At 34.4% G+C, this 25,127-nt stretch overlaps 1 protein-coding gene across 1 annotated transcript; it reads right to left on the bottom strand.

Annotated features, from left to right (window-relative positions):
- Positions 1 to 20,517: 20,517 nt before the first annotated feature.
- On the bottom strand, positions 20,518 to 24,506 carry LOC143859710 (uncharacterized). Its single transcript, XM_077370361.1, has 3 exons — positions 23,523 to 24,506; positions 22,285 to 23,393; positions 20,518 to 21,346 (listed from the first exon to the last, which is right to left on the bottom strand). The coding sequence occupies exons 1-3, from the start codon at positions 24,504 to 24,506 to the stop codon at positions 20,518 to 20,520; spliced, it is 2,922 nt and encodes a 973-aa protein (XP_077226476.1).
- Between the last annotated feature and the right edge of the window lie 621 nt (positions 24,507 to 25,127).

Raw genomic sequence — 25,127 nt, forward strand, 5'->3', positions numbered from 1 at the left:
TGTTAGCCCAAGGGTTCAACAAGTACTCCTATTGAATTGTTTTGATGATTAACAAACTAAATTTGTTTTAAAGGTTTTATACACTAATGATTTCCATTGGCAAAGTTATAATGTTCACAGTGTACCATCCTCAAGAGTGCATGACAAGGTTGAACTCAAGGTTGAACTCGAGGTTGAACTCAAGCACAAGAATGGCAAATCAACTCAAGCATCAATGGAGTTGAGTGAAGACATGTCAAAGCCTCTACAAGGTGCCAACAAGATTGAAGACCAAGTAAATTTAGAATGTAAATGGTCCTCAATGTTTAGTCTAGGTCTATGGCACAAAGGAGAGTTAAAATCAACCTAGATAGAATTTAATGGGTTTGTGAATGTTCATAGTGGTGTCTCAACATTGTTGGACCCTCATGACACTCCATTTATCTTGAAAAATCAAAGTTCCAAAAGCCCAATCAAAATCAGCAAAATATAAGGAAAATCTGCTGGCCGTAGGCTTCTCGGAACTCCGAGAATATTCTCGGAGCTCCGAGCTCGGAACTCCGAGAAAATTCTCGGAACTCCGAGAATTGTTCCAGGGTCAAAAAAATAGCCGCTCGGAGCTCCGAGCCCGGAGTCCGAGACGACCGTTGGGGTGCGAATATTTTGTGATTTTTTGTCCCCTCTATTTATATGAACCTAGGGACTCTTGGGTTTCCTACCCAAGGACATTACAAAGATTTCAAGAGCACAAAAAGTCATTTGTTCTCCTTCTCTTGAAGATCTTCACTCTCCATCTCTCTCTTGTGCCATTTACCTTAGATTATTCTTGAGAGACCTTAGGACCTTCACTTGTTCAATCTTATTCTTGTGAGAGTGAGTGAGCTTTACCTTAAATTAGCCTATCTAGAGGCAAGCAAGCTTTTTCATTTCATCTTCTTTGTATTTGGCACAAAGGGCGCCGTAGAAGACCCTTGGAGCGTAGAGCTCGATTTGTACAAGGCGGAAGGAACGCCGTATTTAAGTTCCTTGGAGAAGATAGTGGAATCCTCAAGGAGAGTAACTTGAGAAGAGTGGAGTAGGTCTTGAGATAAGACCGAACCACTATAAAAATCTTGGTGTCAAAGCTTCTTTGCCTCTTCACCTCTTCTTGTGTGGTAAGTTTTCACTATTGCTTTGAATACTATTTTTGATTTCCTATTCAATCTAAAACTAGTGCAATCTAAGTTTTCAAAATTCTTAAAATTTGAAAAGAAACCCAATTCACCCCCTCTTGGGTTGCTAAGTGGAATTTCAGTTTCATATGTCTAAAAGCTGATGTTTTATAAAGATTCTAAGAGAACAAACTTTCTATTTTTTCAATTCACATCCTTCATCAACTAAATCTAAGATTCAGTATCATCTCATCGTTATCCCAAAACATGGTTAAAAGCTCCTTCACACCGTGTCTAGGGTCTACTATCGTTAAAAGATGGAAGTTTTATAAAGTTTCTAAAATAAGAAACTTTCTATTTTTTCTATCTTCATCATTTGTCACTAAATGCAAGATTCAATACAAACTCATCATCATCTCAAAACTTAGCTGAAAGCTCCCTCACACCATCTGTAGGGTTTCATGTCTAAAAGATTGATGTCTTTTACAGTTTTTAAAATAAGAAACTTTTTTTTTTCAATCTCACTCCTTAATCAACTAAATCCAAGATTCAATATCATCATATCCGCATCTCAAAACATAGCTAAAACCTCCGTCACACCATCTTTAAGGTTTCCTATGTCTAAAAGATGGATGTTTTCTAAAGTTTCTAAAATATGAAACCTTCTATTTTTCAATATCCATCATTCACCAACTAAACCTACGATTAAATACCAACTCAACCTCATCCCAAAACTTGGCTAAAAGCTACTTAACATCATCTTTAGGGTTTCATATGTCTAAAAGATGGATATTTTATAAAGTTTCTAAAAAAAATAAACTTTCTATTTTTCAATCTCCTTCCTTAACCAACTAAATCAACGATTCAATACCATCTCATCCTCATCCCAAAACTTCGCTAAAAGCACCTTGACTCCTTCACACCATCTCTAGGGTTTACTAACTCTTAAAGATTGATGTTTTATAAATATTCTAAAATCAGAAACTTTCTATTTTTTCAATCTCTATCCTTAATTAACTAAATCTAAGATTCAATACCTTTTTTTTTTTTTTTTGGTAGGTAAGCTGGGGTTGAGGCGGACCCCGACCAACCATAAGATTCAATACCATCTAATGCTCATCTCAAAACAGGGCTAAAAGCTCGTTGACATCATCTCTAGGGTTTTCTATGTTTAAAAGATTGATGTTTTCTATAGTTTCTAAATTCAGAAACTTTCTTTTTTTACAATCCCCATCCTTCATCAACTAAATCTATGATTTAATATCATCACATCCTCATCTCAAAACTTAGCTAACAGCTCATTCACACTATCTCTACAATTTTTATTGTCTAAAAGATAGATATTTAAAAAAATTTCTACAAGAACAAACTTTCTATTTTTTCAATCTCCATCCTTCATACACTAAATCAAAGATTCAATACCATCTCATCATCATCTTAAAACTTGGCTAAAAGCTCATTCACACCATCTCTTGGGTTTACTAAGTCTAAAAGATTGATAATTTATAAAGTTTTTAAAATAAGAAACTTTCTATTGTTTTAAGCTCCATCTTTCATCAACTAAATCTAAGATTAAATACCATCTCATCCTCATCTCAAAACTTGGCTAAAGGCTTCTTGACACCATCTCTAGGGTTTCATACATCTAAAGGATGGATGTTTTATAAAGTTTGAAAAATAAGAAACTTTATATTTTTTCAATCTCCATCCTTCATCCACTAAATCTAAGATTCAAAACCATCTCATCCTCAATTCAGAACCTGGCTAATAGCAACTTTATACCATATCTAGGGTTTACTAAGTCTAAAAAATTGATGTTTTATAAAGTTTCTAAAATAACAAACTTTCTATTTTTTTCAATCTCTATCCTTCATCAATTAATTCTAAGATTCAATACCCTTTGATTCTCATCCATAAACTTGGTTAAAAGCTCCATGACACCATCTCTAAGGTTTCCTATGTCTAAAAGATGGATGTTTTAAAAAGTTTCTAAAATAAGAAACTTTCTATTTTTTCAACCTCCATCTTTTATCAACTAAATCTAAGATTCAATACGTTCTCATCCTTATCTCAAAACTCGGCTAAAAGCTCCTTAATAATATCTCGAGGTTTTCCTCGTCTAAAAGATGGATGTCTTATGAAGTTTTTAACATAAGAAACTTTAAATTTTTTCAATTTCCATCCTCAATCGACTAAATCTAAGATTAAATATCATCTCATGTTCATCTCAAAACTTGGCTAAAAGCTCTTTCACACCATCTCTAAGGTTTCCGTTGTCTAAAATAAGTATGTTTTATAAAGTTTCTAAAATAAGAAAGTTTTGATTTTTCAATCTCCACCCTTGATCAACTAAATCCAAGATTCAATACCATCTAATCCTCATGTCAAAACTTTGCTAAAAGCTCATTGACACCATCTATTGGGTTCCCTATGTCTAAAAGATTGATGTCTTATAAATTTTATATAATAAAAAATTTTCTATTTTTTCAATCTCCATCCTTGATCAACTAAATCTAAGCTTCAACACCATTATATCCTCATTTCAAAACATGGCTAAAAGCTCATTGACACCGTCTATAGGGTTTCGTATGTCTAAAAGATGGATGTTTTATAAAGTTTCTAAAATAAGAAACTCAATCAACTAATTCTATGATTCAATACCATTGCAACCTCATCAGTAAACTTTGCTAAAAGCCCCTTCACACCATCTCTAGGGTTTCTTACATATAAAAGATGGATGTTTTATAAATTTCTAAAATAAGAAACTTTCTACGTTTCCAATCTCCATCCTTCTTCAACTAAATCTAAGATTCATTACCATCTGATCGTCATCTCAAAACTTGACTAAAAGCTCATTGCCACTATCTCTAGGATCTCATATGTCCAAAAGATGGATGTTTTACAAAGTTTCTAAAATAATAAACTTTCTATCTTATCAATCTCCATCATTTATCAACTAAATCTAAGAATCAATACCAACAAATCCTCATCTCAAAACTTGGCTAAAAGCTTCTTGACACCATCTGTATGGTTTTCTAAGTCTAAAAGATTAATATTTTATAAATTTTCTAAACTAATAAACTTTCTATTTTTTCAATCTTCAGCCTTCATATTGTAAATCTATGATTCAATACCATGTCATCGTCATCCCAAAACAAGGCTAAAAGCTCTTTCACACCATCTATAGGGTTTCTTATGTCTAAAAGGTGAATGTTTTATAAAGTTTCTAAAATTCGAAGCTTTCTATTTTTTCAATTTCTATCCATGATCAACAAAATCTAAGATTTAATACCATTTAATCCTTATTTCAAAACTTGACTAAAAGCTCCTTTACACCATCTCTAGGGTTTCTTATGTTTAAAAGATAGATGTTTTGTAAACTTTTTAAAATATTAAACTTTCTATTTTTTCAATATCAATCCTTCACCAACTAAATCTAAGATTAAATACCATCTCATCCTCGTCTCAAAACTTGGCTAAAATCTCCTTCAAAACATCCCTAAGGTTTCCTATGTCTAAAAGATGGATGTCTTACAAAGTTTCTTAAATAAAAAACTTTCTATTTTTTCAATCTTCATCCTTTATCAAATAAATCTAACATTCAATACCATATAATCCTCATCTCAAAACTTGGGTAAAAGCTCCTTGACACCATTAATGGGGTTTCATATGTTTAATAGATGGATGTTTTATAAAAATTTTAATATCAGAAAATTTATATTTCTTCAATCTCCATCCTTTATCAACTAAATCTAAGATTCAATATCATCTCATCTTCATCTCAAAACTTAGCTAAAAGCTCCTTGACACCATCTCTAGGGTTTCCTATGTTTAAAAGATAGTTGTTTTATAAAGTTTCTAAAATAAGAAACATTTAAATTTTTGAACCGATATCCTTTATCAATTAAATCTATGATTCAATACCATCTGATCCTCAACCCAAAAGTTAGCTAAAAGCCCATTGACATCATCTCTAGGGTTTCCTACATCTAAAAGACGGAAGATTTTTAAAATTTCTCAAATAAGAAACTTTCTATTTTTCCAATCATCATCCTCGATTAACTAAATCTAAGATTCAATACCATCTAAACCTCTTCTCAAAACTTGGCTAAAAGCTCATTTACACCATCCCTAGGGTTTCATATGTCTAAAAGATTGATGTTTTATAAAGTTTCTAAAATAAGAAACTTTCTATTTTTCCAATCTCCATCCCTCATTAACTAGATCTAAGATTCAATACCATCTCCTCCTCATCTTAAAACTTGGCTAAAAGGTCCTTGACACCATCTCTAGGGTTTCCTATGTGAAAAAGCTGGATGTTTTATAAGTTTTCTAAAATAAGAAACTTTCTATTTTTTCAATTTTCATCATTCATCAACAAAATCTAAGATTCAATACCCTCTCATTCTCATCCCAAAACTTGGCCAAAAGCTCACTGACGTCATCTCTAGGGTTTCCTATATCTAAAAGATGGATGTTTTCTAAAGTTTCTAAAATAAGAAACTTTCTACTTTTTCGATCTCCATCCTTAATAAACTAAATCTAAGATTTTATACCATCTTATCATCATCCCAAAACTTGGCTAAAAGGTCATTGACACCATCTCTAGGGTCTCCGATGTCTAAAAGATGAATGTTTTATAAAGTTTCTAATATATGAAACTTTTCATTTTTTCAATCTCCATACTTCATCAACTAAATCTAAGATTTAATATCATCTTATCTTCATCCCAAAACATGGCTAAAATCTCCTTCACACCATCTCTAGAGTCTCGTATGTTTAAAAGATGGATGTTTTATAAAGTTTAAAAAATAAGCAACTTACAATTTTTTCAGTCTCCACCCTTTATCAACTAAATCTAAGATTCAATACCATCTCATCATCATCTCAAAATTTGGTTAAAAGCTCCTTAACACCATCTCTAGGTTTTCCTATGTCTAAAAGATGGATGTCTTATATAGTTTCTAAAAGAAGAAACTTTTTTTTTCAATTTCCATCATTAATCAACTAAATCTAAGATTCAATATCATCTTATCCTCACCTCAAAACTTTGCTAAAAGCTCATTCACACCATCTCTAGGGTTTCCTTTGTCTAAAAGATTGATGTTTTACGAAGTTTCGGATCATAATCTCAAAACTTGGCTAAGAGCTCCTTGACACCATCTCTAGGGTCTCTTATGCTTAAAAAAGGATGTTTTATTAAATTTCTAAAATAAGAAAGTTTCTATTTTTTCAATCTCCATCCTTTATCAACTGAATGTAAGGCTCAAAACCTTCTCATCCTCCTCGCAAAACTTAGCTAAATGCTCCTTCACACCATTTCTAGGGTCTCTTATGTGTAAAAGATTAATGTTTTTTAAAGTTTCTACTTCAATTTTTTTCAATCTCCATTCTTCGTCAACTAATTCTAAGATTCAATATCAACTTATCCTCATCCCAAAATATGGTTAAAAGGTCATTGACACCATCTCTAGGGTCACGTATGTCTAAATGATGGATCTTTTTTAAAGTTTCAAAAATAAGCAACTTACAAGTTTTTTCAGTCTCCACCATTTTATCAACTAAATCCAAGTTTCAGTACCATCTCATCCTCAAGTCAAAACTTCGATGGAAGCTCCTTGACACCATCTCTAGGTTTTCCTATGTCTAAAAGATGGATCTCTTATAAAGTTTCTAAAATAAGAAACTTTCTATTTTTTCAATTTCCATCCTTCATCACCTAAATCTAAGATTCAATATCATCTCATCCTCATCTCAAAACTTGGCTAAAAGCTCCTTCACACTATCTCTAGGGTTTTCTCTTTCTAAAAGATGAATGTTTTGTAAAGTTTCTCATCATCATCTCAAAACTTGGCTAAAAGCTCGTTAACACCATCTCTAGGGTCTCTTATGTTTTGAAAGATTTTTTTCATTCTCCATCTTAGATCAACTAAATCTCAGATTCATTACCATTTAATGCTCATCTCAAAACTTGGCTAAAAGCTCCTTGACACCATCTATGGGGTTTCCTATGTCAAAAAGATTGATGTCTTATAAATTTTCTATAATAAAAAATTTTCTATTTTTTCAATCTCCATCCTTGATCAACTAAAACTAAGCTTTAATACCATCAAATCCTCATTTCAAAAAACGGCTAAAACCTCTTTGACACCATCTATAAGGTTTCATATGTCTAAAAGATGGATGTTTTATAAAGTTTCTAAAAGAAAAACCTTAATCAACTAATTCTAAGATTCAATACCATCGTAATCTCATCACCAAACTTGGCTAAAAGCTCCTTCACACCATCTCTAGGGTATCTTACGTCTGAAAGATGGATGTTTTATAAAGTTTCAAAAATAAGAAACTTTTTATTTTTTCAATCTCCACCTTTCTTCAACTAAATCTAGATTCAATTCCATCTCATCCTCATCTTAAAATTTGGCTAAAAGCTCATTGACACTATCTCTAGGATCTCCTCTGTCGAAAAGATGGATGTTTTACAAAGTTTCTAAAATAATAAACTTTCTATTTTTCCAATCTCCATCTTTTATCAACTAAATCTAAGATTCAATACCAACTAATCCTCATATCAAGACTTGGCTAAAAGCTCCTTGACACCATCTGTAGGGTTTCCTAAGTCTAAAAGATTAATGTTTTATAAAGTATCTAAAATAATAAACTTTCTATTTTTTCAATCTCCATCAATCATACTCTAAATCTATGATTAAATACCATGTCATCATCGTCTCAAAACTTTGCTAAAAGCTCCTTTACACTATTTATAGGGTTTCTTATGTCTAAAAGGTGGATGTTTGATAAAGTTTCTAAAATCCGAAACTTTCTTATTTTTCAATTTCTATCCATGGTCAACTAAATCTAAGATTCAATATCATCAAATCCTCATATCAAAACTTGGCTAAAAGCTCATTGACACCATCTCTAGGGTTTCCTATGTTTAAAAGATGGATATTTTATAAAGTTTCTAAAATAAGAAACTTTTTATTGTTTCAATCTCAATCATTGACCAACTAAATCAAAGATTAAATACCATCTCATCCTCATCTCAAAACTTGGCAAAAAGCTCATTCAAAACATCTCTTGGGTTTTCTATTTCTAAAAGATGGATGTTTTACAAAGTTTCTAAAATAAAAACTTTCTATTTTTTCAATCTCTATCATTTATCAACTAAATCTAATATTCAATACCATATAATCCTCATCTCGAAACTTGACTAAAAGCTGCTTGACATCATCAATGAGGTTTCATATGTTTAATAGATGAATGTTTTATAACGTTTGTAAAATCAGAAAATTTCAATTTCTTCAATCTCTATCCTTTATCAACTAAATCTAATATTCAATACCATCTCATCCTCATCTCAAAACTTGGCTAAAAGCTCCTTGACACCATTTCTAGGGTTTCTTATATTTAAAAGATGATTGTTTTATAAAGTTTCTATAATAAGAAAACTTTTAATTTTTTCAATCTCTATCCTTTAACAATTAAATCTAAGATTCAATACCATCTCATCCTCATTCCAAAACTTAACTAAAAGCTCATTGACACCATCTCTAGTGTTCCTACTTCTAAAAGATGGAAATTTATTAAAGTTTTTAAAATAAGAAACTTTCAAGTTTTTCAATCACCATCCTTGATTAACTAAATCTAAGATTCAATACCATCTAAACCTCTTATCAAAACCTGGCTAAAAGCTCCTTCACACCATCTCTAGGGTTTCCTATGTCTAAAAGATTAATGTTTTATGAAGTTACTAAAATAAGAAACTTTCTCTTTTTTCAATCTCTATCCTTCATCAACTAAATCTAAGATTCAATACCATCTCCTCCTCATTTTAAAACTTGGCAAAAAGCTCCTTTACACCATCTCTAGGGTTTCCTTTGTGTAAAAGATGGATGTTTTATAAGGTTTCTAAAATAAGAAACCTTCTATTTTTTCAATATTCTTCTTTCATCAACTAATTCTAAGATTCAATACCCTCTCCTTCTCATCCCAAAACTTGGCTAAAAGCTTGTTGACGTCATATCTAGGGTTTCCAATGTCTAAAAGATGGATGTTTTCTAAAGTTTCTAAAATAAGAAACTTTCTATTTTTTCAATCTCCATCATTCATCAACTAAATCTAAGATTTTATATCATCTCATCATCATCCCAAAACTAGGGTAAAAGATGATTAACATCCTCTTTAGGGTCTCCTATGTCTAAAAGATGAATATTTTATAAAGTTTCTAATATATGACACTTTCTATTTTTTCAATCTCCATACTTCGTAAACTAAATCTAAAATTCAATATCATCTTATCTTCATCCCAAAACATGGCTAAAATCTCCTTCACACCATCTCTAGGCTCTCGTTTGTTTAAAAGATGGATGTTTTATAAAGTTTCAAAAATAAGCAACTTACAATTTTTTCAATCTCCACCCTTTATCAACTAAATCTAAGATTCAATACCATCTCATCCTCATCTCAAAATTTGGTTAAAAGCTCCTTAACACCATTCATAGGTTTTGCTATGTCTAAAATAAGAAACTTTATATTTTTTCAATTTCCATCCTTCATCAACTAAATCTAACATTCAATATCATCTAATCCTCATCTCAAAATTTTGGTAAAAGCTCCTTCACACCATCTCTAGGGTTTCCTCTGTCTAAGAGATAGATGTCTTATAAAGTTTCTGATCGCCATCCCAAAACATGGCTAAGAGCTCGTTCACACCATCTCTAGGGTCTCTTATGTCTAAAAGATGGATGTTTTATAAAGTTTCTAAAATAAGAAACTTTCTATTTTTTCAATATCCATCCTTTATTAACTAAATGTAAGGTTCAATACCATCTCATCCTCATCTCAAAAAGTTAGCTAAAAGCTCATTCACACAATCTCTAGGGTCTCTTATGGCTAAAAGATTATTGTTTTATAAAGTTTCTACTTTACGAAACTTTCTATTTTTTTATTCTCTATTCTTCGTCAACTAAATCTAAGATTAAATATCATCTTATCCTCATCCTCAAAACATGGCTAATAGGTCCTTGCCATCATCTCTAGGGGCACGCATATCTAAAAGACGGATCTTTTATAAAGTTTCAAAAATAAGCAACTTACAATTTTTTCAATCTCCACCCTTTATTAACTAAATCCAAGTTTCAATACCATCTCATCCTAATTTGAAAACTTAGTTAGAAGCTCCTTAACACCATCTCTAGGTTTTCCTATGTCTAAAAGATGGATATTTTATAAAGTTTCTAAAATAAGAGCCTTTCCATTTTTTCAATTTCCATCCTTCATCACCAAAATCTAAGATTCAATATCATCTCATCCTCATCTCAAAACTTAGCTAAAACCTCCTTCACACCATCTCTAGCGTTTTTTCTTTCTAAAATAGGGATGTTTTATAAAGTTTCTCATCATCATCCCAAAACTTTGCTAAAAGCTCGTTGACACCATCTCAAGATTCTCTTATTTCTAACAGATGGATGTTTTATAAAGTTTATAAAATAAGAAACTTTTTTTTTTCATTCTCCATCCTCGATCAACTAAATCTCAGATTCAATACCATCTAATCCTCATCTCAAAACTTGGCTAAAAGGTCCTTGACACCATCTATGGGGTTTCCTATATTTAAAGGATTGATGTTTTATAAAGTTTCTAAAATAAGAAACTTTCTATTTTCTCAATCTCCAACCTTTATCAACTAAATCTAAGATTCAATACCATCTCATCCTCATATCAAAACTTGGCGAAAAGCTCCTTCACAGCATCTCTAGGGTTTCATATGTCTAAAAGATGTATGTTTTATAAAATTTCTAAAATAAAAGACATTCTATTTTTTCAATCTTCATCCTTCATCAACAAACTCTATGATTCAATACCCTCTCATTCTCATCTCAAAACTTGGCTAAAAGCTATTTGTCATCATCTCTAAGGTTTCCTATATTAAAAGATGGATGTTTTATAAAGTTTCTAATATAAGAAACTTTCAATTTTTAAAATTTCCATCATTAATCAACTAAATCTAACATTCAATACCATCTCATCATCATCCCAAAACCTAGCTTAAAGCTCAATGACACAATCTCTAAGGTTTCTTATGTTTAAAAGATAGATATTTTATAAAGTTTCTAAAATAAGAAACTTTCTATTCTTTCAATCTCGATTCTTCATCAACTACATTGAAGATTCAATGTCATCTATGCTTATCCCAAAACATGGCTGAAAGCACCTTTACACCATCTCTAGGGTCTTCAATGTCTAAAATATGGATGTTTGATAAAGTTCTTAAAATAGGAAACTTCCTATTTTTTTAATCTCCATCATTTATTAACTAAATCTAAGATTCGATATCATCTCATCCTCATCTCAAAACTTGGCTAAAAGCTACATAACACCATCTCTACGGTTTGCTAAGTCTGAAAGATTGATATTTTATAAAGTTTCTAAATTAATAAACATTTTATTTTTTTCAATCTCTATCCTTGATCAATTAAATCTAAGATTCAGTACCATCTAATCCGCATCTCCAAACTTGGCCAAAAGCACCTTAACACCAATTATGGGGTTTCCTATTTCTTAAAGATTGATGTTTTATAAAGTTTCTAATATAAGAAAATTTTTATTTTTTCAATCCCCATCCTTCATCAACTAAATCTAAGATTCAATATCATCTCATCTTCATCTTCATCTCAAAACTCGGCTAAAAGCCCCTTGATACCATCTTTAGGGTTTCCTATGTCTAAAAGATCAATTTTTTTATAAAGTCTTTAAAATAAAAAACTTTCTATTTTTCAATCTCCAACTTTAATCAACTAAATCTAAGATTCAATACCCTTTCATTCTCCTCTCAAAACTTGGCTAAAAGCACCTTGACACCATCTCTAAGGTTCCTATGTCTAAAAGATAGATGTTTTATAAAGTTTCTAAAATATGAAACTTTCTATTTTTTCAATCACTATCCTTTATCAACTAAATCTAATATTAATATCATCTCATCCTCATCCTAAAACCTCGCTAAATACTCCTTGACACCATCTCTACGGTTTACTAAGTCTAAAAGATTGATGTTTTATAAACATTTTAAAATTAAAAACTTTCTATTTTTTCAATCTCCGTCCTTAATAAATTAAATCTAAGATTCAATACCATCTAATCCTCATCGCAAAATATGACTAAGAGCTCGTTGACATCATCTCTAGGGTTTCTTATATTTTAAAGAGGGATATTTAATGAAGTTTCTAAAATCAGAAACTTTGTTTTTAAGTCTCCATCCTTCATCAACTAAATCTAAGACTCAATATCATCGCATCGTTATCTCAAAACTTAGGTAAAAGCTCCTTGACACTATCTTTAGGGTTTTATATGTCTAAAAGATAGATATTTTATAAAGTTTCTAAAATAAGAAACTTTCTATTTTTTCAATTCCCATCCTTCATCTACTAAATCTAAGATTCAACACTATCTCATCCCCATCTCAAAACTAGGCAAAAAGCTCATTGACACCATCTCTAGGGTTTACTACGTCTAAAAGATTGATGTTTTATAAAGTTTCTAAAATAAGAAACTTTCTATTTTTTCAATCTCCTTCCTTCATCAACTAAATCTAGGATTCAAAACCATCTCATCATCATCCCAAAATTTGGCAAAAAGCTCTTTGGCACAATCTCTAGGGTCTCCAATTTCTAAAAGATGGATGTTTTACAAAGTTTCTAAACTAAGAAACTTTTTATTTTTTCAATCTCCATCCCTTATCAACTACATCTCAGATTTAATGCCATCTAATCCTCATCTCAAAACTTGGCTAAAAGCTCGTTAACATCATCTATAGGGTTTCATATGTGTAAAAGATGGATGTTTTATAAAGTTTCTAAAATAAGAAACTTTCTGTTTTTTCAATCTCCATCCTTCATCAACTAAATCTAAGATTCAATATCATCTCATCCTCATCTCAAAAGTTGGGTAAAAGCACCTTAACTTCATCTCTAGGGTTTTCTATATCTAAAAGATAGATGTTTTATAAAGTTTCAAAAATAACAAAGTTTTTATTTTTTCAATCTCCATCCTTGATCAACTAAGTCTAAGATTTAATACCATTTCATCCTCATCTCAAAACTTGGCTAAAAGCTCATTGACACTAACTCTAGGGTTTACTAAGTTTAAAAGACTGATGTTTTATAGAGTTTCTAAAATAAGAAACTTTTTATTTTTTCAATTTCAATCCTTCATCAACTAAATTTAAGATTCAATACAATCTCATCTTCTTCTCAAAATATGGCTAATAGCTCATTGACCCCATATGTAGGGCTTACTAAGTCTAAAAGATTGATGTTTTATAAAGTTTCTAAAATAAGATACTTTTTTATTTTTTAAATCTCCATCCTTTATCAACTAAATCTAAGATTCGATACCCTCTCTTTCTCATCTCAAAAATTGGCTGAAAGCTCGTTGACATCATCTGTAGGGTTTACCATGTCTAAAACAATGTTTTTTTACAAATTTTCAAAAATAAGAAACTTTAAATTTTTTCAATCTCCATCATTCATCAACTAAATCTAAGATTCAAAATCATCTCATCCTCATCTCAAAACTTGGCTAAATGCTCATTGAAGATTTGATGGTATTAAATCTTATATTTAGTTGATGAAGGATGGGGATTGAAAAAATAGAAAGTTTCTTATTTTATAAATTTTATAAAACATCTATCTTTGAGACATAGTAAACCTTAGAGATGCTGTCAAGGAGTTTTTAGCTATGTATTGAGAAGATAATGAAATGGTATTGAATCTTAGATTTAGTTGATGAAGTTTGGAGATTGAAAAAATAGAAAGTTTCTTATTTTAGAAACTTTATAAAACATCAATCTTTTAGACTTAATAAACCTTAGAGATGGTGTAAAGGGGCTTTTAGCCAAGTTTTGAGGTTAGCATGAGATGGTATTGAACCTTAGATTCACTTGATTAAGGATGGAGATTAAAAAAATAAAAAGTTTCGTATTTTAGAAACTTCATAAACCATCAATCTTTTTGACTTAGTAAACCCTAAAAATAGTGTCAAGGAGCTTTTAGCCAAGTTTTGAGATGATGATGACATTGTATTGAATCTTAGATTTTGTTGATAAAGGATGGAGATTGAAAAAATAAAAAGGTTTCTTATTTTAGAGCCTTTATAAAACATTAATCTTTTAGACTTAGTAAACCCTATAGATGGTGTCAAAGGCTTTTAGCCAAATTTTGAGATGAGGATGAGATGGTATTTAATCTTAGATTTAGTTGAAGAAGGATGTAGATTGAAAAAAGAGAAAGTTTCTTATTATAGAAACTTTAGAAAACATCCATCTTTTAGACATAGGAAACTGTAGAGATGGTGTTAACGAGCTTTTAGCAAATTTTTGGGATGAGGATGAAAGGGTATTGAATCTTAGATTAAGTTGATGAAAGATAGAGATTGAAATAACATAGTTTCTAATTTTAAAAACTTTACAAAACATCCATCTTTTAGACATAGGAAACCCTATAGTTGGTGTCAAGGAGCTTTTATCCAAGTTTTGAGATGAGGATTAGATGGTATTGAATCCAACAATTAGTTGATCCAGAATGGAGATTGAGAAATTTGAAAGTTACTTATTTTAGATACTTTAACAAACATCCATCTTTTAGACATAAGAGACTGTAAGCCCAATGGTTTTCACCTTGGCATTCCCATCTTGTTTTGATGATTCCAATACACAAGTGATCTTTTATCACTAATGTGTTTGAATGTCTAAGTTGTAGATTATGATAAAGTAAGATCAAGGATGCTTGGATTGAAGGCCAAGAAGCTCACATTGGACCATCAATTGGAAGGCCAAAGTCATCAAGCAAGAAGTCATGAAGACTTGAAGACATGAAGAAATTCATATTGAAGACCATTTTTTGTCTTTTAGAATGTATTTGATCCAAACCTAGATTAGGCTTTTAGAGGCATAATTAAGTTAATCTCACACACCCTAAATAAACAAGTGATTGTATTTGTGGAGTTCCAACACCTTGGAACCCTCATAGCAATCCCATCATGGTTGAGAATTGGAAGCCCAAAACAGAATTGAAAATCTGCTCTGCATAGGCTTCTCGGAACTCCGAGAATTATTCTCGGAACTCCGAGAAATGGTCCAGTAGACTTTTTCCAACTTCTGTGTGGCTTCTCGGAACTCCGAGAACACTCCAACGGTCTGAAAAAGAGCCGTTTGGAATTTTGCTGGAATTACCTCAATGCCATTGAACGGTCATATTTTGGTTTTCCTATAAATATGGGTGTTCTAAACATACAAACTATCAATCCTAACACTCTAAAACTTCATTTGAATATCCAAGAGTGAATCAAACTTCAATTGTGCCTCTCTTCACCATCTTTAGGATTTGGATCATAGGCTCAAATTTGTACATCCATTTTGTAACCCTTGTGAGGGATTTTTCATTTCTTTCTTTCAAACCTTCGAGTGTTGTATTCGGGCGAGTATTCGGAGAAGCGTAGCCCATTCTCCGTGGTGAGGATAGCCATCGAGGTTAAAGCTATTGGGGTGAGGATAGCCACCAAAGTTAAAGCTATTGTAATTGGCATTCGATCTTCGCCAAGGTTAAGAAGATCAAATAGTGAATCCATCAACGGGTTTGGTTGGTGGAGTGGAGTAGGCCTCGGATTTGAGGACCGAACCACTTTAAATCTCGGGTGCACTCTTTCTATCTCTTTGCTCTTTTATTTGCATTGCACCATTAGATTTAACTTGTATGCTTGAATATTGATTCTTGATCTCTTAATCTTTAAAATCGGTTTAAAGGTATTAAAATTGGTAGATTCTATTTCTTAAACAACCATATTCTCCCTCCTCATTGTGTTGCCAATCTAGTTTAACTTGGGACCCCCCTACATCGGATTTTCAGAGACCCTAGAGACGGTGTCAAGGACCTTTTAGCAATGTTTTGGTATGATGATGAGATGGTATTGATTCTTAGATTTAGTTGATGAAGGATGAAGATAGAAAAAATAGAAAGTTTCTTATCTTAGGAACTTTATAAAACATCCATCTTTTAGACGTAAGAAACCCTATAAATAGTGTAAATAAGATTTTTACCAAGTTTTGGGATGCGGATTAGATGGTATGGAATCTTAGATTTAGTTGATAAATGATAGAGTTTGAAAAAATAGAAAGTGTATTATTTTAGAAACTTTAAAAAAAATCAATCTTTTAGACATAATAAACCCCATAGATGATGTCAAAGTGCTTTTAGCAAAGTTTTGAGATGAGGATGAGATGATATTAAATCTTAGATTTAGTTGATAAATGTTGGATATTGAAAAACTAGAAAGTTTTTTATTTTAGAAACTTTATAAAACATCCATCTTTTAGACATAGGAAACCCTAAAGATGATGTCAGCGACCTTTTACCCAAGTTTTGGGTTGGGAATGAGAGGGTATTGAATCTTAGATTTAGCTGATGAAGGATGGAGATTTTAAAAGTAGAATGTTTCTTACTTTAGATACTTTACTAAACATCCATCGTTTAGACATAAGAAACTCTAGAGATGGTGTCAATGAGCTTTTAGCCTAGTTTTGGGATGACAATAAGATGGTATTGAATCTTAGATTTAGTTGATGAAGGATGGAGATTGAAAAAAAAAGAAAGTTTCTTATTTTAGAAACTTTGTAATACATCAACCTTTTAGACATAGGAAACCGTAATGATGGTGTTAAGAAGCTTTTAGCCAAGTTTTGAGATAAGGTGAGATGGTATTGAATCTTAGATTTAGTTTATAAGGGTTGTTAAATGAAAAAATAGAAAGTTTCTAATTTTAAGAACTTTATAAAACATCCATCTTTTCAACATAAGAGACCCTAGAGACGGTGTCAAGGAGCTTTTAGATATGTTTTGGGATAAGGATGAGATGATATTTTATAAACTTTCATATTTTATAAACTTTATAAAACATCCATCTTCTAAACATTAGAAACCCTAGACATGATGTCAACAAGCTTTTAGCTAAGTTTTGGGTTGAGAATGAGTGGGTATTGAATCTAAGATTTAGTTGATGAAGGATGGAGATTGAAAAAATATAAAGTTTCTTATTTTTGAAGGTTTATAAAACATCAATCTTTTAGACTTTGTAAACACTAGAGATGGTGTAAAGTTGCTTTTAGCCAACTTTTGAGATGAGGATGAGATGGTATTTAATCTTAGATTTAGTTGATTAAGGATGGAGATTGAAAATATTGAAAGTTTCACATTTTACAAACTTTATAAAATATTCATCTTTTAGACATACGAAACCCTAGAGATGATGTCAAGGAGCTTTTAACTAAGTTTTGGGATGGGAATGAGAGGGTGTTGAATTTTATATTTAGGTGATTACGTATGGAGTTTGAAAAAATAGAAAGTTTCTTATTTTAGAAAGTTTATAAGACATCAACTTTTTAGACTTGGTAAACCCTAGTAATGGTGTAAATGAGCTTTTAGCCAAGTTTTGAGATGAGGATGAGATGGTATTGAAAATTAGATTTTGTTGATAAAAGATGAATATTGAAAAAATAGAAAGTTTCTTATTTTAGAAACTTTATAAAACAACCAGCTTTTAGACATAAGAGACGCTAGAGATTTTTATTTTATTTTTGATGGGCAAGCTGGGGTTAGGCAGACCCCTACCAGATATATTAAAAGAAAAAAGAGATACATCATGAAAGCCAAAAGGCAACCCCACAGCAGATGAGGAAACTAAAAAGAACTCCAAAAGGAGAACCAAAAGGAACACTAAAGAGGACCAGAGAGCCCCCAACCAAAACAGAGCAAGACAACCCAAAAGGGGCAAGAAAAGAAAACAAACAAACACCCCAAATCAAGCCCCAATGATCCAAACTTATCCTAATTTAGAGAGGGTCTTGAAATGGAGGGAAGCACAAATGTAGGAGATGGTCGAAGGAACAAAACTGGATGTTTCCCTTTCTTTTCCTTCTTTTTTCTGAAATGTTTGCCATGAACCATCTGTGGAGTGAGAGTCCGGAGAAGGAGCTACTGAATTTGAGATTTTCGCAAGAGTATCAGAACTAAGGCCTTCAAGGGCTGAGAATTTATTACCAAATTGAATTGCAGACCTATGCATAGGCACAAGGGGACTAAAGTTGGTCGGAAGAGGAGAATTTTTATCCAAGTTCTGATTTGTATCTTCATATTGATGGAGGACTGAACCCGAAATATCAGAGACAATTTCGGATTGGATTTTGCTGACTGGTCTCCATTCTTTCTTAGGCTAAGGATGAACATGATTTGAATAAAGATGGCAAGCTTTATTACTGTGACTAAAGTCCTTGCAAAATGAACAGGAACTCAGTTTCCAATCATAATCAATTTGTTGAATAATCTCACTTGAGGAGGTACGAAGCTTTATAGATTCTGGGAGGGATTGATCCGCACTAACTAGCACACATAGCCTAGCATAATTCAGCCTAGATGACTCAGCTGTTTGAGTGTCCATGTAGAGGGGCTTACCAATCAAGCTAGCAATTCTACTTAGACAATGGTGGTTCCAAAACTTTAGATGGAGCCCACGAAGCTTGATCCAGATCGAAATTTCTGTGATTTTTTTGTTTTCCATGGTGGTATTTGGTTCCCATCGTTGAAGAATCAATGGCCTTCCCCCAAAATTTTGACCATTCTCCACTAGGACCCGAGTACAATCTTCCTCACACGAGAATTTAAAGAGAAAGAAGCCATGGTCCATGGTAAACATTTGAAGAGTACCTTGCAACTTGATGGAGCCCACGAAGCTTGATCCAGATCGGAATTTCTGTGATTTTTTTCTTTTCCATGGTGGTATTTGGTTCCCATCGTTGAAGAATCAATGGCCTTCCCCCAAAATTTTGACCATTCTCCATTAGGACCCGAGTACAATCTTCCTCACACAAGAATTTAAAGAGAAAGAAGCCATGGTCCATGGTAAACATTTGAAGAGTACCTTGCAACTTCCATTTGCGGCTTAGAGCATCTCAGAGGGAAATGAAGTAGGGTCTCTTCCCAATGAAATACCCTACGAGGCAGTTAGCCCATGGGAAGCTAGAGATGGTGTCAAGGGGCTTTTAACCTAGTTTTAGGATGATGAGGAGATGGTTTTGAATCTTAGATTTAGTTGTTGAAGGATAGAGATTGAAAAAATAGAAAATTTCTTACCTTAGAAACTTTTTAAAACATCCATCTTTTAAACATAGGAAACCCTAGAGATGGTGTCAAGGGATTTTAGCCAAGTTTTGAGATGAGGATGAGATGGTATTGAATCGTAGATTTAGTTGGTGAATGATAGAGATTGAAAAATAGAAAATTTCTTATTTTAGAAACTTTATATAATATACATCTTTTCGACATAAGAAACCTAGAGATGGTGTCAAGGGGCTTTTAGCAATATTTTGAGATGATGATGAGATTGTATTGAATCTTAGATTTAGTTGATTAAGGATTAAGATTGAAAAAATAGAAAGTTTCTAATTTTAGAAAGTTTATAAAACATCCATCTGTTAGACATAAGAAATCCTAGATATGGTGTGAAAGGGCTTTTAACCAAGTTTTGAGATGAGGATGAGATGATATTGAACCTTAGATTTTGTTTATAAAGGATGGAGAATGAAAAAATAGAAAACTTCTTACAATAGAAACTTTATAAAACATCCATCTTTTATACATATGGAACCCCAGAGATGATGTCAACGAGCTTTTAGCCAAGTTTTGGGATGAGAATGAGAGGGTATTTCATCTAAGATTTAGTTGAGAAAGGATGAAAATTGGAAAAATAGAACGTTTCTTATTTTAGAAACTTTATGAAACATTCATCTTTTAGACATATGAGACCATAGAGATAGTGTCAAGGAGCTTTTAGCCGTTTTTTGGGATGAGGATGAGATGGTTTTGAATCTTAGATTTAGTTGATGAAGGATGTAGATCGTAAAATTGAAAGTTTCTTATTTTTTAAACTGGTTTAGAGATGGTGTCAAAGAGCTTTTAGCCAAGTTTTGAGATGCGGATGTGATGGTATTGAATCTTAGATTTAGTTGAGGAAGGATGGAGGTTGATAAAATAGAAAGTTCCTTATTTTAAAAATATTATAAAACAACCATCTTTTAGACCTAGGAAACCCTATGGATGATGTCAACAAGCTTTTAGCCAAGTTTTGGGATGAGAATGAGAGGGTATTGAATATTAAATTTTTTTTTTGATGAGTAAGCAGGGGTTAGGCAGGACCCCAACCAGGCATTAGAAAATAAAAAGAGATACAACTAGGGGGGCTGAAAAGCCAACAAAAAGGGAACAAGCTCCCAACAACAGAAAACCCAAAGGACAGAAAGACGAAACATGAAAATTACAATCTAGAGTACTCACTCCCTCTCCTATCGGAGTCCAATAGCAGAAGGAGAGCTGGGGTGGCCAGGAAAGGGGAGGCCATAACCTTTGCAAGGGCAGTTCTGTTTAGAAAGGTAGTCTGCTACACTATTTCCTTCGCGCCAAATGTGGGAAACCTTCCATTGGACTAAACGGGAAAGCAAGTGATGGATGACCTGAATATGAGTAAAGCATTTCCAGGGAGTTTTAGAGGTGGCCATGATAATATCAGCTGCTGTTTTAGAATCAACTTCAATCCAAATCTTAGTCAAACCCCAAGATGAGGCCAGCCTAAGACCTTCAAGCACAGCCCTGATTTCCAGCGCAAGAATCTCCTCATGCTCTACATTAACGGAAAACATAGATAGGAGGAAACCGTTATTATCCCGTATAGCACCTCCCATACCTCCCCCATCCGCGTCTAGAGAAGCATCCGAGTTAATTTTGAAAGTCCCTTGATTCGGTTTATGCCAACAGCAGACCTGAGGAGAACGAATTTTGGGAAATAGAGGACAACCAAAGTTGGCAGCGATGGACCTGTTACTTATGGTGTCCACATCAGTAAGGTTTAGGCCTAACATTTTTGTTCGTATCAGGGATAGAGTTTCGGACAGCAGGACAGAGTTGGGAAGAAAGGTTTTGCGGAAGATTCTGTGGTTTCGCTCCATCCAGATGGTGTAAATTGAGGCTTCAAAAGCAATGAACGCCAATGTGGAAGATTGCCCGGCACCTTTAAAGTGGTTAGCAATCGATAGTTCTTCTTGAATAAGATCAGGTTCAGGGTTGCGCCATAGCTGTAGTTTCCCAAGAATTGATTTCCAAACCCATTTCGAATAACTACATTGGAAAAAGAGATGGTTAACAGATTCTTGGCCTGAGTTGCATAGTATACAGCTTCTGTTGACCGAAGGGTCGAGAAATGGGAGGTTGTCAGTTGTGCTTAGGCCATTATTGAGGGCTTTCCAAGAGACAAGAGCGTGCCGAGGAATATGCCCACTGAACCAAATTCGCAAAGCTCATGCCGGCTTTTCAAATTTCTGTCTGGTAACATCCCACCCACTTTTGGTAGAGAAAATACCACTGCTGGTCAGTTTCCAAATAGGAGAGTTAATTGCAGAGTTATTGAAGATGTCCAAAAGAAGGGATTTTTCCTGAGATAGAGAACCAAGGTTCAGAATAGGATTCCAGGATCCTTCATGATGCAGCTGGTCGAGAGTCTTCAAAGAAGAAAGGGAGGAATCTGATCTGTGCCTGGATATGAGGGACGAGATCACACCCCTTGGATGCCAAGGCTCGTTCCAAAGATCAATGGCAGCTTCATTACCCACTAGGCAACAGATGTGGGGTTTAGCCAGATCTCTACTCCTGATGATACTTCTTATCCCCTAGGAAGGTTTCGAAGGCAGGTTAATGGTCCAGAAGTTATTTGCTTTGATATATTTCAGAGAGAACCAGCGTGCCCATAGGTTATTCTTAGCAGCAATGATAGACCATACCTGCTTGATTCGAAGAGAGACATTGATGTCCCTGAGAAGTCTAATTCCAATACCTCCTTCGCTTTTAGGCCTGCACATTTTTTCCCACGAGATTGAGTGATGCGATTTTTTTCCTTCCGAGCTTCCCCAGATGAAGGACCTGAAAATTCTTTCAATTGAATCCATTACCCCCTTGGGGATATCAAAAGCAGAAGACCAAAAAATCATGAAACTATTCAGCACAGTTTTAACAAGCTCAATTCGACCGGCTTGGCTTAGGCATTTGCTAGACCAACTGACAATACGCTTGCGGACTTTAGTGATAAGAGGAGCACAGTCAGAAACAGTAAGTCTTGAAGTAAACAACGGGAGGCCGGGAGGCCGAGATATCTAATGGGAAGAGTTCCTTCTTTGAACCCCAGAGTTTTTAGGATTTCAAGTTTATCTCTGAGAATAGTGCCCCGAAAAAAGATTTCAGATTTGAAGGGGTTAGCCTCCATCCCAGAAACCTTATGAAACAAAGACAGGCAAGAATATAGAATGGAGGCATTTCGGGTAGATCCCTTGGCAAAGATCATTAGATCATCTGCAAATAGCAGGTGAGTAATGGCTAGAGAGCCTTGAACGAAGGGAGTAGACAGGGCATTCGAGGAGGAGGCATTTTCAAGAAGGACAGAGAGCATTTCCATGGAAATAGAGAAGAGGAAGGGAGAGAGGGGATCACCTTGACGAAGCCCATTAGAGGAAGTGAAGAAGCCTTGGGGGGATCCATTAACCAGGATAGAAAATGAAGGGTTCGAGATGCATTCTTCTATCCAGCCTAACCAGACAGAGTTAAATCCTTGCTTGGCCATGAAGGATAACAGAGCTTGCCGGTTGATGTTGTCAAAGGCTTTAGCGAGATCGATTTTCAGGCACATGGAAGGGGTGGGGGAGGGAAGGTGAAAGCTGTGGAGAAGATCATGGGTGAGGAGGATATTGTCTTGAATTTGTCGACCTCGAATAAAGGCAGATTGAGACGGGCTGATGAGGTTGGAAATGACAATCCGAAGTCGGTTGGCTAGGATTTTTGTTATCGTTTTGTACAAAAAGGTGCAGAGAGATATTGGACGATACTGAGAAGGGGAGGAGCTATCCGGGCCTTTTGGGATGAGGGATATGAAAGTGGCATTAACGGATTTAAGCAGTTTACCCGATTTAAAGAAATTTTTTATGGCGGCAATGAACTCATCTCCCAAAAGGTACCAGAAGGCGCGAAAAAAGGAGGCATTGAAGCCGTCCGGACCCGGAGCTTTATCTCCATTAGTTTTCCAAACCACATCTTTAATCTCCTCTGATGATATTGGCTTGGATAAGATGTCAGCGTCCTCAACATTCAGTTTTTGAATTGGATCAGGGGCAGCAGCAGTCTATATTTTCCCATGATTTAGAATCTTGGAGAAGTGGTTGATCAGAATGGAAGAGATCTCAACAGGGTCGGTGGTTTGAGTGCCATCTCCTCTTTTCATAGCAAGAATATTGTTTTTGTTTTGCCTTACCTTCAGATGCGAGTAAAAGAATTTTGAATTAGAGTCTCCCAATTTAAGCCATTGGGCTCTGGATTTCTGCTTAAGAAAAGATTCTTCGAGGGACGAGAATTTTAACAGGTCCACTCTAATTTTAGCTTCCTGATCAAGAAGGTGAGGGCTGGCTGGATCTTGCTCAATAGAAGCTTGAATCTTTAACAAAGACTTTCTGATAATTGGCACTTGGATGTCAATTCTACCAAAAACCTCTCTGTTCCATTCTTTAATTTGGTTTTTGACCACTTTCAGCTTCTGGATAAAGGAGAACATGGGGTTGCCTTTTACCTTATGATTCCAGGCTCGCTCAACAATGGGGTAGAGGGATTTGTCTGCCAACCACATGTCCATGAACTTGAAGGGCCGAGGACCAAGAGATTGATGATTAAAGCAGGACACAATGAATGGGCTGTGGTCAGAGATTCCTGGAGGGAAGAATTCAGTAAAGGAATTCGGGTAGGAGTGCAACCATTCTTCATTAACAAGAGATCTATCCAGCTTTGCCATTTTCAGATTTCCCTGCTTGCCTTTGTTATTCCAAGTAAGATTAAGACCCACAGAACGAAGATCAGTAAGAGCACAAGTGGTGAGACAGGAGTTGAACTCCTCCATCTGGGCTATATTAGGAGGGTATCCATATCTTTCTTCCCGGCTACGGACAGCATTGAAGTCGCCGAACACAATCCAAGGGGCCTGGTTCAAAGACGCAATATTTACCAATTTGGACCACAGCTCTCTCCTGGAAATATAATAATTATGGGCATAGACAACTGTCATTTTAAAGGTCATACCAGTCTGAATGACTTTCACCTCACAGTGAATATGCTGGCTAGATTCATCAACAATCTTCACGTTTATCATAGCACTGTCCCAGAGGATCCAAATTCTACCTTTAACAACACTCGAATAGTTGCCATGAGCATCCCAACCGTCACAACAATCCTGAACATAGTCCATCATCTTATTACACAAAGCCTTGGTTTCCAGTAAACAACAAATAGAGGTATTGGAGGATTTTAGAAAGCTCTTGATTTCTCTACGTTTTGAGCGGGTGCAGAGCCCCCGGGTGTTCCAAACAGAGATTAACTTCATTGGGAGTCCAGAGCAGAAGGATTCTCGGCTCCACGGGCAGCAGAAAGAGAGGGAGACAAACAATTCAGTTGAGGGTTCGCAGCTCCCAGGTCAAACAGGGAAGGCTTGGGGGGGAGAGTTGGAGGCAGGACAGAGGATACAGGTTGCAACAGCTGAGTCTGAGAAGGGTCAACTTTCTCCTGATCAGAGTTTAGAGGGGCAAGGAAAGAGGAGACAAGATTCGGATCAGCGGGGGAGTCTAGAGAGGATTCTGCACAGACAGTTGGGGTCGAGACAGGCCTGGACGCATCTGGGGTTTCTAAAGTGAGGGAATCAAGAATACTGAATCCATTGTGAGTACTTATTTGAGGCTGAGGGAGGGAAACAGGGGATTTGGGGAGGTTTTTGAAAGGGGGAGCAACAGGAATGGAATTCTCAACAGATTTAGGAGCTTTCATAATCCATTCCTGCTTAGACTTAGGAATAGGCAGAGGGATGAGTGGGCAGCGC

This window comes from Tasmannia lanceolata, unplaced genomic scaffold (assembly GCF_043159265.1).
Source record: "Tasmannia lanceolata isolate RefF3 unplaced genomic scaffold, GAP_Taslan_0.1 ptg000036l, whole genome shotgun sequence".
In the NCBI taxonomy this organism is placed as follows: Eukaryota; Viridiplantae; Streptophyta; class Magnoliopsida; order Canellales; family Winteraceae; genus Tasmannia; species Tasmannia lanceolata.